Raw genomic sequence first — 19,689 nt, forward strand, 5'->3', positions numbered from 1 at the left:
CGCTCCAGCAGGTATATCTCTCTAGTCACCCCCAAAACCAATTCTTTCTTTGGCCGCCTCTCCTTCCAGTTCTCTGCTGCCAATGACTGGAACGAACTACAAAAATCTCTGAAACTGGAAACACTTATCTCCCTCACTAGCTTTAAGCACCAACTGTCAGAGCAGCTCACAGATTACTGCACCTGTACATAGCCCACCTATAATTTAGCCCAAACAACTACCTCTTTCCCAACTGTATTTAATTTTAATGTATTTATTTATTTTGCTCCTTTGCACCCCATTATTTTTTATTTCTACTTTGCACATTCTTCCATTGCAAAACTACCATTCCAGTATTTTACTTGCTATATTGTATTTACTTTGCCATCATGGCCTTTTTTGCCTTTACCTCCCTTCTCACCTCATTTGCTCACATTGTATATAGACTTGTTTATACTGCATTATTGACTGTATGTTTGTTTTTACTCCATGTGTAACTCTGTGTCGTTTTATCTGTCGAACTGCTTTGCTTTATCTTGGCCAGGTCGCAATTGTAAATGAGAACTTGTTCTCAACTTGCCTACCTGGTTAAATAAAGGTAAAATAAAAAAAATAAATAAAAAACAAGAATCTAGTCTGTTTACATTAAGAGTAACTATAGCCTTCCTATCTCTCCTGTGTGTCTTTTTCCAGGTCAGCTCTGGGAGAATACCTGACCCCCTGTGACCCCTCCCACCCTCCCAACGACGACCTCCAGGAGGACCACAACTACAGCAATGCCAAATCCCCCAGCATGCCCTGTTCTTCCCAGGGGCCCTCCGTGTCCGACGAAGACGATGAAATCATTGCAGTGGAGGTGGGAGTCCACCGAGGGGTCAAATCCGAACCTAAAGAAGTCCCACTGGACTCTGCCTCCGTCTCCTTCCTATCCCAGCATGCCCGGCGACGGGGACTGCCCTGGACCAAAAACCGCCTACGGGCCCTGGGTGACACACTGCCGCTGAAGAAGCGCCGTTCGGCAGCATCGGCAGAGAAGCCGCCGTTGGAGAGCGATGATGAGGAGATGAAGGAGGCGGCTGGGTCGTTGCTCCACCTGGCGGGCGTCAGGGCGTGCCTCAACAACATCACAAATCGAGCCAAGGCTGCTCAGAAAGAGAAGGAGCAGAAAGAGGCCCTCAGAAACTAAATAATGCCAGGCCATAGAGAGGCCTACACATCAGGCCTGTAACCTGGCCTACACACCTGGCCAGCACACCTGGACTACACACATATCGCCATGGCCTAGAAAGTAATAGCTGAGACACGCCACAAAGACCAATGGCTAAAAGCAGCGGGTTGGTGTGGTGCGTTGCAAGGTGTGTTAGCAATCACCTGCTGGGTGTTGACAAATGGTGGAGATTCAACATGTAGAAACGTTGTGAAATGAACAGAAAAGGACAGCAGATATTCTGGTCAGAGTAGATATGAAGGACACCAGCTGCTTCTAACCATTGGTGGTGTGTTGTGTCTCTGATGCCTGATTCCCACTATTGACCCAAACTAAAGCCTATACTGTGCTGGCTCTGAACATTTATTTTCAGAGCGTCCTTTCCAGCATGGTTCCAGCAGCAACTATGGTGGATGAGGGTAACCAGGCCAGGAAGCCCCAGTACATCTCGGCTTGGCTCAGCTCAACTTTGGCTTCCATAGTGTGAAAAGGGTATATGTTCAGGCCTGAACACAGAGTCCTTCAGTAGGACGACACACCAGGTCTACACACTGACCTATCAACCACCAACGGGCCAAGACATAGAACTCTATTCAAGCATTAGTCTCAATAGACATTACTTCATCTATCTCTCTCACTCTATCTCTCTCTAGCTCTCTTTCTCTCCTCCAGGGGCATTAGGAGCATCCTACTTATTTGTGGCAATATCAGAAATCCATGTTTTCCTATACGTTTCCTATACGTTTCCTATACGTTTCCTATATGTTTCCTATACGTTTCCTATATGTTTCCTATACGTTTCCTATACGTTTCCTATATGTTTCCTATACATTTCCTATACGTTTCCTATACGTTTCCTATATGTTTCAATGCTAACTCTGATGGGTAATTGATTCTCATGTGTCTCTGTTGATGTTTTTATGTTGTGTAAAGGGATGCAAGCCATAGAAAAATATGTTTTGTCACTAATTAGGGAAAAACATAGTAGAAAATGTCATGTTTGAGGAGACTAGCTGACCGTTTTGTGTAATCTGTAAGTGTCAGAGGTTACGTCTGTGAATCTGTAGCAAATGTCCAGTAATGTAAGCAAGGAAGTTGAGCCAATAATACTTACAGTTTTAAAACAGTTAAAACCTGCTGCTCACACATCCTACGCCCATGAGCACAACATGCAAGACTGTGCCAAAGACAAGCGACCAGGTTGCCTGATGTAGCCAATCTGCTTACAAAGACAAATGTAAAGGCATAGCAACATCATACATGGTCATGTATGGCTCAGTTGGTGGAGCACGGCTGTTGCACCACCTAGGGTTGTGGATTCAATACCCGTGGCTACCCGCATAAATTGTGTTCATGCACGACTGTAAGTTGCTTTGGATGAAAGCATCTGCTCAATGGCAATGAATATATTATTACATCAGAAGATCTTCAGAGAAGAGACAGGAGAATACCGTAAATGTCTAAACAATTGTAAAAATCCGTTCTTAGAGAATCACGCATGCACTTAATTGACATTCATTACAGCAATTTCTATTACCAATAGTAAAGACATCATGGAGAACGGGGCACGATTCCATTAAGAGCACTTTTTAATATTTAAGGAAAATTAGAACTTTACTGTTACAATGTTTTTGTTGTCATGGTGACGACTTAAGTGCCGGGTCAGAGGCAATATATCTCCTCCATCTTGTGCTTGTTGCTCATCTGCGTCTGAAATGGCACCCTATTCCCTTTATAGTGCACTACCTTGTCCAGAGCGTCATGGGCCCTGGCCAAAAGTAGTGCACTATATAGGGAATAGGGTGCCATTTCAGACACAGTTTCACTTAGACTATGTCCCTCAAGCTCTTCCAGAATTTCTCTTCTATTAAAAAGTGAATGTCAGTTTAAATATACCCCATGTTACGACACCTGCCTATCATTTAACAGACTCACAAAACTATTTACATAAATTGTGGATTCGTTGTCGTTTTATCTCTGTTTGAAATGTTTCCCATTCTTCCTCTACCTACTCTCATAAAAGTATAAGCAATTTGTCCAGTCTGGACAACTGTAAAAAGGTTAGAAAATATTTTATTTTTCCTTTCTTAATTGAAGCAATTTGACCTGCAGGACTTTCTCAGTTATATTGCATGGCTGCTTGTAAATAAGATACAAAAGTAAATCATTTTTTATTCAAAGATCATGTGATATAAACAATGTATTTAGCATGAAGCATGACTTATTTTCATATAAACTTAGATCCTACAAGAGAAAACTAAGTTTTTGCAGACAATTCTTATACCCTCGATTTTTGTTTAATTTAATTAGATTTTTTTTTGTGTAAATTGATAATTGTATTTCTTCAGATGAGCAGATTTATAAAGACAAATCTTCTTCAAGGAGAAATGTTATGGGGAAATCACTCTGCAATTATGAGGCCCTTCTACTCTGGCCTTTAGGTATAACAGACCTGGGTTTAAATACTATTTGAAAGCTTTCAAATACTTTGAATGACCTTGAGTGCCAGATGGGCGGGGTTTGTACTTTGGGACTTTTCTATTTGTTCCATTGAGGCAAGCCCTATCAAGCACAGCCCAAGTATTTTAAATTATGTCAAATACTGTAGCGTTTAAACCCATGTCTGTTAGGTATAAGATTGAAAAGCCTCTAGTCTTCTGCCTCTTAAAAGATAAATATGTCAATGGTCTAGTGTTTTTCAGAAGTTATCAATAGTGTGTGTGTGTGTGTGTGAGTGTTTGTGTGTGTGTGAGTGTTTGTGTGTGTCCAACAACCATACACCCTTTAACATTGTGCCTGTTCTCAAGGCGTTGTGTTCCAATGTCTTTGATTGACATGATTTCATATTGAACAGCACATATTTCTTTATTTATCACAGTATTTTCTCATTTTGTGAATATGTTACTATTGGGTCCGAGTTTTCTCCTGGCAGAAACCTCAGTGTAAACTGATGGGGTATAAGGAACTGTTTAACATGGAATTTAGAATTCGTCAGAATGTTCAGAACAAGTTCCACTGTTCTAATTGGCTCCCTAGTCTACACCAGATTAGCATAGGCAAACCTTTTGTTCAAAGTTATGTCAGATACAATATATTAATGTATGACTCAATAGAGCCTGTTTTTATGGATTATTTACTTTGGAAAAATGACAGTACAAAGGGAAAGTATTATATAATGAGCGATGTTTAAACCCTGCCAATTGTTTAAGTTTTGAGTGATTCAGTACATTTAGCCCTGCCGTAGATGATTCGTGTAAGCTATAATGAGAATACATTAAAGCCTTAGTCAGTTCATGCTCTGGTATGTTCATATATACATGCATACATTTACATTTTTACCTTTATTTAACTAGGCAATTCAGTTAAGAACAAATTCTTATTTACAATGACGGGCCTGCCTAGAACAACATATTTTTTACCTTGTCAGCTTGGGGATTTGATCCAGCAACGTTTCAATTACTGACTCAAAGCTCTAACCACTAGGCTACCTGCTGCCCAAAACTGTACATACATACATACATAAATACATACATACATACATTGGAGTTGTACCAGAAACAGAACATGTTTCTGGTACAACCAGCAGAGGTAATAGGGTTTGGACTGAGGTTATGTGCAGAGTAGAGTCAGAGTAGAGTCAGAGAGGTCCAGAGAGAGTCAGAGTAGAGTCAGAGTAGAGTCAGAGAGGTCCAGAGAGAGTCAGAGTAGAGTAGAGTCAGAGTAGAGTCAGAGTAGAGTCAGACAGGTCCAGAGAGAGTCAGAGTAGAGTCAGAGCAGTCCAGAGAGCGTCAGAGTAGAGTCAGAGTAGAGTCAGAGTAGAGTCAGATAGGTCCAGAGAGAGTCAGAGTAGAGTCAGACAGGTCCAGAGAGAGTCAGAGCGGTCCAGAGAGTGTCAGAGTAGAGTCAGAGTAGAGTCAGAGTAGAGTCAGATAGAGCCAGAGTAGAGTCAGACAGGTCCAGAGAGAGTCAGAGTAGAGTCAGAGTAGAGTCAGACAGGTCCAGAGAGAGTCAAAGTAGAGTCAGAGAGGTCCAGAGAGTGTCAGAGTAGTCAGATAGAGCCAGAGTAGAGTCAGAGTAGAGTCAGACAGGTCCAGAGAGAGTAAGAGTAGAGTCAGAGTAGAGTCAGACAGGTCCAGAGAGTGTCAGAGTAGAGTCAGAGTAGAGTCAGAGTAGAGTCAGAGTAAAGTCAGATAGAGCCAGAGTAGAGTCAGACAGGTCCAGAGAGTGTCAGAGTAGTGTCAGAGTAGAGTCAGAGCCAGAGTAGAGTCAGACAGGTCCAGAGAGAGTCAGATAGAGCCAGAGTATAGTCAGAGTAGAGTCAGAGTAGAGTCAGAGTAGAGTCAGAGAGGTCCAGAGAGTGTCAGAGTAGAGTCAGAGAGGTCCAGAGAGTGTCAGAGTAGAGGCAGAGTAGAGTCAGAGTAGAGTCAGATAGAGCCAGAGTAGAGTCAGACAGGTCCAGAGAGAGTCAGAAAGAGCTAGAGTATAGTCAGAGTAGAGTCAGAGTAGAGTCAGAGAGGTCCAGAGAGTGTCAGAGTAGAGTCAGAGTAGAGTCAGACAGGTCCAGAGAGTGTCAGAGTAGAGTCAGAGAGGTCCAGAGAGTGTCAGAGTAGAGGCAGAGTAGAGTCAGACAGGTCCAGAGAGAGTCAGAGTAGAGTCAGAGTAGAGACAGATAGAGCCAGAGTAGAGACAGATAGAGCCAGAGTAGAGTCACAGTAGAGTCAGAGTAGAGTCAGATAGAGTCAGATAGAGCCAGAGTAGAGCCAGAGTAGAGTCAGAGTAGAGTCAGATAGAGTAAGAGTAGAGTCAGATAGAGTCAGAGTAGAGTCAGATAGAGTCAGATAGAGTCAGATAGAGCCAGAGTAGAGCCAGAGTAGAGTCAGAGTAGAGTCAGATAGAGTCAGATAGAGTCAGATAGAGCTAGAGTAGAGTCAGAGTAGAGTCAGAGTAGAGTCAGATAGAGCCAGAGTTGGCTACAGTAGTGGTTTAGGGCAGGGTTTCCCAAACTCGGTCCTGGGGTACCCCTGTGTGCATGTTTTGTTTTTGCCGTAGCGCTACCCAGCTGATTCAAATAAATACAGCTTGATGATGAGTTGGTTATTTGAATCAGCTGTGTAGTGCTAGGGGAAAAAAGTCAAATGTGCACCCAGGGCCACAGGACTGAGTTTGGGAAATCCTGGTTTAAAGCAAAGGCAGAGAGTGACTACAGTAGTGGTTTAAAGGAAAGGCAGAGAGTGACTACAGTAGTGGTTTAAAGGAAAGGCAGAGAGTGACTACAGTAGTGGTTTAAAGGAAAAGCAGAGAGTGACTACAGTAGTGGTTTAAAGGAAAAGCAGAGAGTGACTACAGTACTGGTTTAGAGAAATGACAGAGCGTGACTGTGACAGCTAGACAGGGAGACAGACAAGCAAATGTTCTGAGTTCCATTGAGTTCCGTTGTCATAGTATTCTATCAGCTGTGATGGAGAACAATGAAATTCTATACAATTCAATGTGCTTCTATCAATGTTTGCATGAAGAAGAAAAAGCTACCTGGTTGTGTCTGAAATGGCTCTATATTCCAAATATATAGTGCACTTTTTTTGATGAGAGCCCTGGTCCAAAGTAGTGCACTATATAGGGAATCGGGTGCCATTTCAGATGCACACTTACTGTCCCTGTATACATCACTGCCGACTCCACTTCCTGTCCTGACTGTGTTGGAGTTTTCTTGCGTTACAAGTCAAGCCCTCTGTGTTATCGTGACGAATGTGTTGAAGAGTCTGCCCTGGCATGTCAAGGACAATGTGTTGTAGAGTCTTCCCTGGCATGTCAAGGACAATGTGTTGTAGAGTCTGCCCTGGCATGTCAAGGACAATGTGTTGAAGAGTCTGCCCTGGCATGTCAAGGACAATGTGTTGTAGAGTCTGCCCTGGCATGTCAAGGACAATGTGTTGTAGAGTCTGCCCTGGCATGTCAAGGACAATGTGTTGAAGAGTCTGCCCTGGCATGTGAAGGACAATGTGTTGTAGAGTCTGCCCTGGCATGTCAAGGACAATGTGTTGAAGAGTCTGCCCTGGCATGTCAAGGACAATGTGTTGAAGAGTCTGCCCTGGCATGTCAAGGACAATGTGTTGAAGAGTCTGCCCTGGCATGTCAAGGACAATGTGTTGTAGAGTCTGCCCTGGCATGTCAAGGACAATGTGTTGAAGAGTCTGCCCTGGCATGTCAAGGACAATGTGTTGGAGAGTCTGCCCTGGCATGTGAAGGACAATGTGTTGTAGAGTCTGCCCTGGCATGTCAAGAACAATGTGTTGAAGAGTCTGCCCTGGCATGTCAAGGACAATGTGTTGTAGAGTCTGCCCTGGCATGTCAAGGACAATGTGTTGAAGAGTCTGCCCTGGCATGTCAAGGACAATGTGTTGAAGAGTCTGCCCTGGCATGTCAAGGACAATGTGTTGAAGAGTCTGCCCTGGCATGTCAAGGACAATGTGTTGTAATGTCTGCCCTGGCATGTCAAGGACAATGTGTTGTAGAGTCTGCCCTGGCATGTCAAGGACAATGTGTTGTAGAGTCTGCCCTGGCATGTCAAGGACAATGTGTTGCTTTAGTCACCACCTTCTCATCCAGTGACTCACATAATGTCTGTGTCCCAAATTGCACCCTATTCCCTATATACACTGAGTATACCAAACATTAGGAACACCTTCCTGATATTGTCTTGCACCCTCCCCCCTCAGAACAGCCTCAATTCATCAGGGCATTGGACTCTACAAGATGTTGAAAGTGTTCTACAGGGATGCTGGCACACGTTGACTCCAATGCTTCCCACAGTTGTGTCAAGTTGGCTTGATGTCCTTTGGGTGGTGGACCATTCTTGATACACAGAGGAAACTGTTGAGAGTGAAAAACTCAGCAGCTTTACAGTTCTTGACAAGAAATGGTGCGACTGGCACCTAGTACCATACCCCATTCAAAGGCAATTAAATATTTTGTCTTGCCCATTCACCCTCTGAATAAATACACATACACATTCCATGTCTCAATTGTATCAAGGCTCAACAATCCTTCTTTAACCTGCCTCCTCCCCTTCATCTACACTGATTTGAAGTGGATTTAACAAGTGACACCAATAAGGGATCATAGCTTTCACCTGGATTCACCTGGTCAGTCTGTATCATGGAGAGAGCAGGTGTTCTTAATGTTATGTACACACTACAGTGTAGTGGACTACTTTTGACCAGGGCCCATAGGGCTCGGGTGCAGTTTGGGACGCATGCAGTGACATGCAGGGACGGTGAACTCATGGCCCTAGAATGTTCTGCTTTACAGATACAACCATACCTGGAACTAGGACTGACTTATTACATGCCATGGAAAATATTAGAAGAAAAAGGCTTCACTGCCTGAAAAGCCCTCGAATTAGATACAAATGTTTTAACTAAAAACCTGCCAAACTTAATCATGCTCAATTTAAGGTGTGCCTCCCAAATGACAACCTATTCCCGTATCTAGCACACTACGTTTGTCAGAAATGCTGTTGGGGTGCCATTTTGGACTCACACAAGGCCTGCCATGTTGGTTTTCTCTGACAATACGTTACAATACTGCCATGTTGGTAACTATTTGAGAAGTGTCAGATTGCCATCAGATAGAGATGTCAAATGTAAAACTGTGTATCTATGAGATGCCAATGTAATACAGCGTAGCTACACCTGGCTGTTTCAAATTCATGTTTGATCCTTTCCTTGTTGTGCAATAATATTGCCAAAGACTGATTTCAAACTATTTCATTCATCCATCCATTCAATCATGTAAATATCATACTGTCCAATAACTGTGGCAAAAAAAAATGTAACAATGTTTTTTTTTTCTTTTTCCATTTGTTCTAAAAACCTACAATAATGTTTGTGATGTAATGTCTTCCAGTCGCAATAAATGAAAAATACAAGTTTCAAAAGATGACCTGAACTCGACTCTTGTGCTGGAAAGAAACCATGTATTAATAAGCATGTTATCAAGTTGTATGAACCAGGTTATAACCATGTTATTGATCTCTACCCTAATCAGCCCACATGTTACAGAAGTGCATCAACAACAGTTGATTATAATTGTGCTATGTGTTTGTCCCACCTACCTACCTTAAGATGAATGAACAAACTGCACAAGTCGCTCTGGATAAATGACTAAAATGTCAACGGAAAAAGACAACACTTGGAAGCTCAGTTGACTGAACTCATCTTTGAACTCTTCACATACTAAGTAAATTGATCAATAGGTTATTGAGGCCAGTGCCTGTCATTGGCTCACACAGAGTGTTTCCTGGTAGTATAAAACAAATATACTGTGAAACAAACGTATACACCTCACACACATGGTTATGGGCTTAAAAAAGAAGAAGACACCTGTACCATGTCAGATATAGAGTTAAAATGCATTCAATTTGGAGTTTGCATCCCAATATTACACTTTCTATATATCACAGAAGTCGCAAATATAACAAAATGTTTGACATAAAAACACCGGATTTTCTGCAGGTTTTTAAAAATAATGTTTATTAATGATGAAATTAAGAAAAATATGAATAACATTCCACCCCTTGAGGCTACTAAGTCATTTGACTGCAGGAAAGGCTGCTCACAAGCCACTGCCTTCCAGCACAGCATAGCTCAGATACAGCTCAGCATAGCTCAGATACGGCTCAGCATAGCTCAGATACGGCTCAGCATAGCTCAGATACGGCTCAGCATAGCTCAGATACAGCTCAGCATAGCTCAGATACGGCTCAGCATAGCTCAGATACGACTCAGCATAGCTCAGATATGACTCAGCATAGCTCAGCACAGCATAGCTCAGATATGTCTCAGCATAGCTCAGATACGTCTCAGCATAACTCAGATACGTCTCAGCATAGCTCAGATACAACTCAGCATAGCTCAGCACAGCATAGCTCAGATACGTCTCAGCATAGCTCAGATACGGCTCAGCATAGCTCAGATACGGCTCAGCATAGCTCAGATACAGCTCAGCATAGCTCAGATACCTCTCAGCACAGCATAGCTCAGATACGTCTCAGCATAGCTCAGATACGTCTCAGCATAGCTCAGATACGGCTCAGCATAGCTCAGATACGGCTCAGCATAGCAAAGCTCAGATACGGCTCAGCATAGCAAAGCTCAGATACAGCTCAGCACAGCATAGCTCAGCACAGCTCAGCACAGCACAGATCATGAAAGCTGTGATCCCTTATCGATGTCACTTGTTAAATCCACTTCAATCAGTGTAGATGAAGGGAAGGAGACAGGTTAAGCAGGATTTTTAAGCCTTGAGACAATTGAGACATGGATTGTGTCTGTGTGCCATTTAGAGGGTGAATGATCAAGGGTGAATGATCAAGTGCCTATGAACGGGGTACGCTGCTGGGTTTTTCCCGCTCAACAGTTTCCCGTGTGTATCAAGAATGGTCCACCAACCAAAGAACATCCAGCCAACTTGACACAACTGTGGGAAGCATTGGAGTCAACATGGTCCAGCATCCCTGTGGAACACTTTCGACATCTTGTAGAGTCCATACCCCGACGAACTTTAGACTGGGGGACTGCAACTCAATATTAGAAGTTGTTCCTAATGTTTGGAATAGTCAGTTTATGTACAGGAAATGAAAAGAAAAATGCTCTGTTTAATGACAAAAGTGGAAAATGGAAATGCTTTACACATAGATCTCATATTACTGTATTGAATTATTTATAGTAAAAAATATATATATTGATGTCACAAATGTATGATTTGTACATTTCTTTCTAAAATGTTTGGTTATTTGTTACATCTGACTGTGTAAAGCCAAGCTGTACCATTCATTTCTCTGAGAGTGAAGTGGATATACGGCATTTTGCAAACAAAAAACATGATTATTTGTCTCTCTGAAATGAAACCATCAAATTATAGATTCTAAACAAATACATGTCTGTCATTGAACAACCCCTTGCCATGAATAGATAACGGAAAAACACACCAAGCTAATTTACCAACATTTCTGGAAATGGAAATAATGTTTTGGAATGAAACAAATGTAGGAGAGTAGAATGTGTATAGTGTGTTAACTTGACTGATGTGGGGGTGAGTTCTGTGTCCTGTGGTCCAGATCATCCATACCCACTGAATGTCCATTGAGGCACGTTTCCATGGAGACAATAGGAAGTAGCAGTAAGGTTCTTTGTCACCCTACATTCCTTCCATGGCTTTATGCTTTTGGGGAATTTTCCCCCTGGGAGAGGATGGGTATTGTTAACATAGTCTGTATGACACCACAGACAAAGCTTGCCTGAAGTGTAAATCACTGAGCTATTTTCACCAAAATTGCACATCTTATATGATCAAATCAAATCAAATGTTATTTGTCACATGCGCCGAATACAACAGGTTTACAGTGTTTACCTTACAGTGAAATGCTTACTTACAAGCTCTTAACCAACAATGCAGTTTTAAGAAAAATTCCACCTAAAAATAAAATAAAGTAACAAATAATTAAACAGCTGTAAAATAACAATAGCGAGTCTATAAACAGGGGGTACCGGTGCAGAGTCAATGTGCGGGGGCACCGGTTAGTCTAGGTAATTGAGGTAATATTTATGTAGGTAGAGTAGTGACTATGCATAGATAATAAACAGAGAATAGCAGCAGCGTCAAGGGGGGGGGGGGCATCTGGGTAGCCATTTGATTAGATGTTCAGGAGTCTTATGGCTTGGGAGTAGCAGCTATTTAGAATCCTCTTGGACCTAGACTTGGCGTTCTGGTACTGCTTGGCGTGCGGTAGCAGAGAGAACAGTCTATGACTAGGGTGGCTGGATGGTGGCTGATGCAACCAGTGCTCTCAATGGTGCAGCTATGGAACCTTTTGAGGATCACCTAGGAACTTGAAGCTCTCAACCTGCTCCACTACAGCCCCATTGATGAGAATGGGGCTAGGCTTGGTCCTCCTTTTCCTGTAGTCCACAGTCATCTCCTTTGTCTTGATCAGGTTGAGCGAGAGGTTGTTGTCCTTGCACCACATGGCCAGTTCTCTGACCTCCTCACTACAGGCTGTCTCATCGTTGTCGGTGATCAGGCCTACCACTGTTGTGTCATCGGCAAACGTAATGATGGTGTTGAAGTCGTGCCTGGCCGTGCAGTCATGATTGAACAGGGACTACAGGAGAGGACTGAGCACGCACCCCTGAGGGGCCCCCGTGTTGAGGATCAGCGTGGCGGATGTGTTGTTACCTACCCTTACCACCTGGGGGCGGCCCATCAGGAAGTCCAGGATCCAGTTACAGAGGGAGGTGTTTAGTCCCAGGGTCCTTAGCTTAGTGATGAGCTTTGAGGGTACTATGGTGTTGAATGCTGAGCTGTAGTCAATGAATAGCATTATCACATAGGTGTTCCTTTTGTCCAGGTTGGAAAGGGCAGTGTGGAGTGCAATAGAGATTGCATCATCTTTGGATCTGTTGGGGCAATATGCACATTGGAGTGGGTCTAGGGTTTCTGGGATAATGGTGTTGATGTGAGCCATGACCAGCCTTTCAAAGCATTTCATGGCTACAGACATGAGTGCTACGTGTCGGTAGTCATTTAGACAGGTTACCTTAGTGTTCTTGGGCACAGGGACTATGGTGGTCTGCTTGAAACATGTTGGTATTACAGACTCAAAACAGGGAGAGGTTGAAAATGTCAGTGAAGACACTTGCCAGTTGGTCAGCGCGTGCTCAGAGTACACGTCCTGGCACGGATAAGTGACTAATCTTCCTGGGATCCAAAAAGGAAACAACACAACAAATAAAATATGAATTATAATAATTATAATATACACTACCAGTCAAAAGTTTGGACATTCCAGGGATTTTCTTTATTTTGTACTATTTACTACATTGTAGAATAATGATGAAGACATCAGAACTATGAAATAACACATATGGAATCATGTAGTAACCAAAAAACTGTTAAACAAAACCAAAATATATGTTATATTTGAGATTCTTCAAAGTAGCCACACTTTCCCATAGGCGTTCTCAGGGTTAGGGGAGGATTTGGCTGGAGTAGGCCATCATTGTTAAATACGAATTTGTTTTTAACTGACTTGCCAAGTTAAGTAAAGGTTAAATAAAAAATGTTTTGCCTTGACGACCGCTCTGCACACTCTCTCAGTCAGCTTCATGAGTTAGTCACCTGATGTGCTTCATGAGGTAGTCACCTGATGTGCTTCATGAGGTAGTCACCTGATGTGCTTCAGGAGGTAGTCACCTGATGTGCTTCATGAGGTAGTCACCTGATGTGCTTCAGGAGGTAGTCACCTGATGTGCTTCATGAGGTAGTCACCTGATGTACTTCATGAGGTAGTCACCTGATGTGCTTCAGGAGGTAGTCACCTGATGTGCTTCATGAGGTAGTCACCTGATGTGCTTCAGGAGGTAGTCACCTGATGTGCTTCAGGAGGTAGTCACCTGATGTGCTTCATGAGGTAGTCACCTGATGTGCTTCAGGAGGTAGTCACCTGATGTGCTTCAGGAGGTAGTCACCTGATGTGCTTCATGAGTTAGTCACCTGATGTGCTTCAGGAGGTAGTCACCTCATGTGCTTCATGAGGTAGTCACCTGATGTGCTTCATGAGGTAGTCACCTGATGTGCTTCATGAGGTAGTCACCTGATGTGCTTCAGGAGGTAGTCACCTGATGTGCTTCATGAGGTAGTCACCTGATGTGCTTCATGATGTAGTCACCTGATGTACTTCATGAGGTAGTCACCTGATGTGCTTCATGAGGTAGTCACCTGATGTGCTTCATGAGGTAGTCACCTGATGTACTTCATGATGTAGTCACCTGATGTACTTCATGAGGTAGTCACCTGATGTGCTTCATGAGGTAGTCACCTGATGTACTTCATGATGTAGTCACCTGATGTGCTTCATGAGGTAGTCACCTGATGTGCAGGTGTGACGTGTTGAAGGTTGATTTGTGGAATATCTTTCCTTCTTAATGCATTTGAGCCAATCAGTTGTGTCGTGACAAGGTAGGGGTGATATACAGAAGATAGCCATATTTGGTAAAAGACCAAGTCCATATTATGGCAAGAACAACTCAAATAAGCAAAGAAAGTCAAACAGTCCATCATTAATTTAAGACATGAAGGTCAGTCAACGCAGAAAATGTCAAGAACTTTTAAAGTTTCTTCAAGTGAGGTTGCAAAAACCATCAAGCACTATGATGAAACTGGCTCTCATGAGGTCCACCACAGAAAAGGAAGACCCAGAGTTACCGCTGCTGCAGAGGATAAGTTCGTTAGAGTTACCAGCCTCAGAAATTGCAGCCCAAATAAATCCTTCACAGAGTTCAAGTAACAGACGCATCTCAACATCAACTGTTCAGGTCTTCATGGTCGAATTGCTGCAAAAAAAACACTACTAATGGACACCAATAGGAAAAAGAGACTTGCTTGGGCCAAGAAACGGGAGCAATGGACATTAGACAGTTGGAAATCTGTCCTTTGGTTCCAACCACCGTGTTTTTGTGAGACGCAGAGTAGGTGAACGGATGATATATGTGTGTGTGTGGTTCCCACCATAAAGCATGGAGGAGGAGGTGTGATGGTGTGGGGGTGCTTTGCTGGTGACACTCTCTGTGATTTATTTAGAATTCAAGGCACACTTAACCAGCATGGCTACCACAGCATTATGCAGCGATTAGCCATCCCATCTGGTTCGCGCTTAGTGGTTATATAATTTGTTTTTCAACAGGACAATGACCCAACACACCTCCAGGCTGTGTAAGGGCTATTTGACAAAGAAGGAGAGTGACGGAGTGCTGCATCAGATGATCTGGCCTCCACAGTCATCTGACCTCAACCCAATTGAGATGGTTTGGGATGAGTTGGACTGCAGAGTGAAAGAAAAGCAGCCAACAAGTGTTGATCATATGTGAGAATTCCTTAAAGACTGTTGGAAAAGAATTCCAGGTGAAGCTGGTTGAGAGAATGCCAAGAGTGTGCAAAGGGTGACTACTTTTAAGAATAGAAAAAACTACATGATTCCGTATGTGTTATTTCATAGTGTTGATGACTTCACTATTATTTTACAATGTAGAAAATAGGAAAAATAAAGAAAAAACGTAGAATAATTATGTGTGTACAAATTGTTGTCTGGTACTGTATGTCCCTCTTTGCCGCACATGACCACACAACTGGGCAGTATTCCAGGTGTGACAAAACTAGGGCTGTAGGACCTGTCTCATTGACTGAGATGTCAAGAAAGCCTTATCAACGCCAGACCTCTTCCATTTTAGCAATAATTGAGTCAAAATGTTTTGACCATGACAGCTTGCTTGCTATCTAGTGCCCAACTGTTTAGTCACCTCAACTTGCTCAATTGGCCAAATTATTCAATAATAAAAATAGAATTTAGCTTTGAGCGAGTGATTTGTTGCAAAAACGATGCTTTTAAAAAAAACTAGTAGCGTATATGCCTTTCACCTTGCATTAATTGATTGTGACGTGGGTATTCATACGGTTTGGAAACTGATCCTCTGTGTTTGTCCTGGTGTGTGGTCACCCTCTTGTGGTGGCAATAAGTTACTACATCCAAGTGTCTCCTGAATCTGTCACTGGCAAAAAACACTTAGTATTATCTATTATAATGTATCACCTTTGATTGCAAACAGTATTGAATGACAACGTGCTTTGCAAAGTTTGGGCGGTTCCATGTGACAAATAGAACACTAAGAATAAAGGAAATCACAGTTACGAAGGGAGAGGGTACACAAACGTTTTTAATGAGTAAATCAAATCAAATGTTTTTTAAATGTTTTATTTAACCATTATTTAACTAGGCAAGTTAAGAACAATTTATAATTGACTTTCAACCTTCGTCTCTCCCGAGCCCGTACGGGAGTTGTAGCGATTGAGACAAGATAGTAGCTACTAAACAATTGGATACCACGAAATTGGGGGAAAAAAGGGGTAAATTAAAAAATAATAATAATAATACAAATATATATATAAAATACATTTAAAAAAAATTAAAGAATAATAAATTACAAAAATACAACAAAACACACATCACGACAAGAGAGACACCACAACACTACATAAAGAGAGACCTAAAACGACAACATAGCATGGCAGCAACACATGGAAACACAGCATGGTATCATGTGACCAATGGTATTTGTTACGTGCACCGAATACGGTGAAAATAATTTACAAGCTCATTCCCAACGATGCTGAGTTAAATAACAAAATGTTTAAACACATGAGAAATAAATCACACAAGAATTAAGTTATATTCCGTGTGAACTTCTACCATATCATTGTGCAGGGATACGTGGTGATTGAAGTAGATACAGAATGTAGGCAGGGGTAAAGTGTCTATACCGTGGGTGTCCTGTATGTGTACATGTGTGGAAATGTCCGCTGGGCTCAGACGTCAGTTCAACGTCAAAGCAATTCAGAAATTGTAAAACAAAGCAATTTGATTTTGTGAGCATTCTCAATCATGCAATTTCCAGTACACAATGTAATAATATAATTTCCCAGTACTGTCAAAGCTGAAGTTGAACCACGTTCATTTGCCAAACGTTGTCGAACGTTTCAGATAGAAATTCCATGAATAGAGCCTACACATGATTCCTTGTTAATTTTGTCAGAAATGCATTTGAATGATTCTACATAATAGATTTCTATCTGAACGTTCCAACACGTTGTGTCCTGCTGAACTCGTCCCTGTTTTCTCCTGGACGATATTCCCGCGGAATCTCGCGGTAATGACCGGGTTGACCCTGCCCTATGTCTCGCGCACTCGCAGCTCCACGCTCGGTATATAAAGGAGGACAACCGCGGGTGAAGGACGGCTGGGAAGGCAGAGTCCGTGTTTGTAAATAAGACCGTTAAAATCTGTGTTTTATTTACAAAAGTTATGCCGGCTATTTTTAAGTGTCGTACCCAGTTGTTTTAGATCGTTTTTTAATTTATTTTTTTGCTGTTATTCCTCGCTTGATTTGTGTGGTTTTACACTACGCGTAATGGCGAGCTCGGCTAACTCGAATCAAGTGGTAAGGATCATTGTCAGAGGGTAGTCAGTAAGAACTGATGATGGCAAACTGCTAGCTGCCAGAAGAAGGTTGGCATTTTGAGTGGAAGCATATTAAAAGGGACTTTAGGGAGTGTTGTTGGCAAACAGTGGATGTTCTCCTTAATAAAAAGGATAGCCATAAGTACAACAATCGGCCATTTTAACCCCTTTTCGAAACCATTTGAATCCTCTGCATTTTTCCTGAATACAGCTGGTGAATGGCGTTGCTAATCTGGGCTAATCTAAACCAGAAGACAAGTCTTTGGTTAAATTAACGACATAGCTAGCTAAATAGTAAAATGTGACTTGAGCCTTTTATTTGCAATATTGGCTGCCAGCTAACTAGCATGCATCAGCCTACATTACCTGGTGCGTTTCCAGGAATGTGTTTCCTAGTTTAGAAATGGGTCTAGTGTTCGTAATACCTAACGAGTAAGAATTGCGTTGGGGTATTGTTCCTTCAATTCAACGAGAGCTAGTAGTTTGCCTCAACGTAAGGTTACAGTTGGAAGCACCTTCTCATCCAATGCGGATGTTAAATTCCAATTTTATCACAATTCAACGGTCAGCCAGAAAGTATTGCTTGATCATTTCAAATCATGTTCAATGCCTCATCCCACGAACAAGGCTGCTAACGTCAGCAAGCCGTCCCAAGCCTAATGTCCTCTTTCCTATTAAACATTTTCTTTCGCTGGCCCCCCCATCTCTAAAATTACATTAACTCACTAAAATAACACAATCTAGATACCAGCAATTCAATTTACATCCATCATTTGAATAGCGACTCCGAGCACCAGGCAATGGTCGCTGACCCCCGCTCGGTAAAAACCGCGTCCATGTCTCCTCTCTACGGTTGTGACCCTCCTCCTTTCCGCAGCTCGGTTTTATACCGCCATATTGGCTCTCTAATATAGACTGCCCGGGATGGGAAGGCGCTTCTCGACGCCACGTCACCGGCTCTACATATAAACATCAGAGCTTTTTATAGTAGGGAGGGAGACTGAGGTCCACCACAATGGACACCGACGAATAAGGACACTGACCTCTGTCCATGCGACCATATTAGTTTGGGGCAATAATGGTCGATTGAAATGTTAGTGTATTTTGTGCATGGCCGAATGAGTGTAACTAGCTACAACTGATCAGTGTCTTTCGGTTGTTTACGTTTTGAGTATACCATAAATGCCGATTGATTGCGAAACGATTGATGTGTGGTGTTTATGGTGTGAAAGCTCCCGTATGCACGTTTACGGGCTGGTCTTTCGATGATCTGTTAGCTAGGTGCTGCCAATGCCATGGCTATCATGAAACATCAGTGTTAAATAGATATAGGTGTCCCACTGGCGGGCGGCCCAATAAAACATCAAAATGAATCACTTACTGTTGAGTTAGAATAAACAAGATACAATTTTGAAATGTTGGTTGTGCATCAGCAGTCACTCAATCATCCCAAATTAGATCGGACAATTAGTCTAGCGTCCAGGTATCTAAACGTGTAGTAAGCATGGTCGAATTACCAACTGGGGTGGGGCCCATTGATCATCAGTTGTCATATTAAAAACTGCAAACATTTGCCTCCATCCTATGGAAAAATGTGTATAATTGCAGGAAATTAAGCTGAACAACTGCACATTTTATCTCTGCCCCATGGCATGAAATTAGTTATAAAATAGCTAAATCTCTGCCCCATTGTAAAACGTATTGAATTGCAGCAGACTTGCTTTAGAACAGGCAGCATTTTCTCTACTCCCCTTGGCTAAATGTGCAGAATTGCAGAAAAATAACTTTAAAACGTTTCTCTTTGCTGTCACTGCGGGCTGAAATGTTTTACTTGCATAATTTAATCGTTTCTAACTGATTTAACATAGTTAAGAATGGCACATTTATTCTGTTGCAGTTTTGGGCTTTCTGAATGAAGTTAGTTTTGAATATGTTATGGTATGCAGTTGGAATACGTGTGACTGAAGTTCAAAGGTAGTCAAGCTCAAAATTTACATAAAAAAAAAAAAAAAATTATAATTTGTTAGCGAACATTCTTTACCGTGGTACATTTCACTTGTCACCATGTGAAATAAATATACTTAAGCAATAATGCAGTTAACGTTAAATAATGCAGCACCCAGCTAACATTAGGCAATACTATGCCGTTGATGGTATGTACCACGGCTAAGAGCTGTTTTTACGCACGACGCAACTCTGAGTGCTTGGATACAGTCATTAGCGGTGGTATATTGGCAATATACTACAAACCCCTGAGGTGCCTTACTGCTGCTATACACTGGTCACCAAGGTAAGTAGAACAGTGAAAAGTACATCACATGATGAACAGTTCTTGTGCTGACATTGCTTCCAGAGGCAATTTTGGAACTTGGTATTGAGTGTTGCAACCGAGGACATACAATTTTTACGCGTTTCAGCACTCACTGGTCCCATT

The 19,689-nt window shown here is 42.2% G+C and overlaps 2 protein-coding genes across 8 annotated transcripts in view; both read left to right on the forward strand.

Moving 5' to 3' along the window:
* The window catches only part of LOC109880775 (forkhead box protein N3-like), a 70,540-nt gene extending 61,416 nt beyond the window's left edge, over nt 1-9,124 (forward strand). Inside the window, exon 5 of the mRNA XM_031800119.1 lies at nt 673-9,124. Coding sequence (XP_031655979.1) covers nt 673-1,165 — 493 coding nt within the window. The 3' untranslated portion in view covers nt 1,166-9,124. The remainder of the gene's footprint in view (nt 1-672) is intronic.
* A 7,859-nt stretch (nt 9,125-16,983) lies between these two features.
* The window catches only part of LOC109880774 (transcription initiation factor IIA subunit 1-like), a 36,982-nt gene continuing 34,276 nt past the window's right edge, over nt 16,984-19,689 (forward strand). For 5 of the 7 annotated variants that reach the window (XM_031800135.1, XM_031800136.1, XM_031800134.1 and 2 more), the window contains exon 1: nt 16,992-17,235. In XM_031800135.1, coding sequence (XP_031655995.1) covers nt 17,206-17,235 — 30 coding nt within the window. In that variant the 5' untranslated portion in view covers nt 16,992-17,205. Of the gene's footprint in view, nt 17,236-19,689 lie in introns of all 7 variants that reach the window. The other 2 variants (XM_031800138.1, XM_020472965.2) reach the window with 2 other exon arrangements.

This window comes from Oncorhynchus kisutch, linkage group LG21, assembly GCF_002021735.2.
Source record: "Oncorhynchus kisutch isolate 150728-3 linkage group LG21, Okis_V2, whole genome shotgun sequence".
In the NCBI taxonomy this organism is placed as follows: domain Eukaryota; kingdom Metazoa; phylum Chordata; class Actinopteri; order Salmoniformes; family Salmonidae; genus Oncorhynchus; species Oncorhynchus kisutch.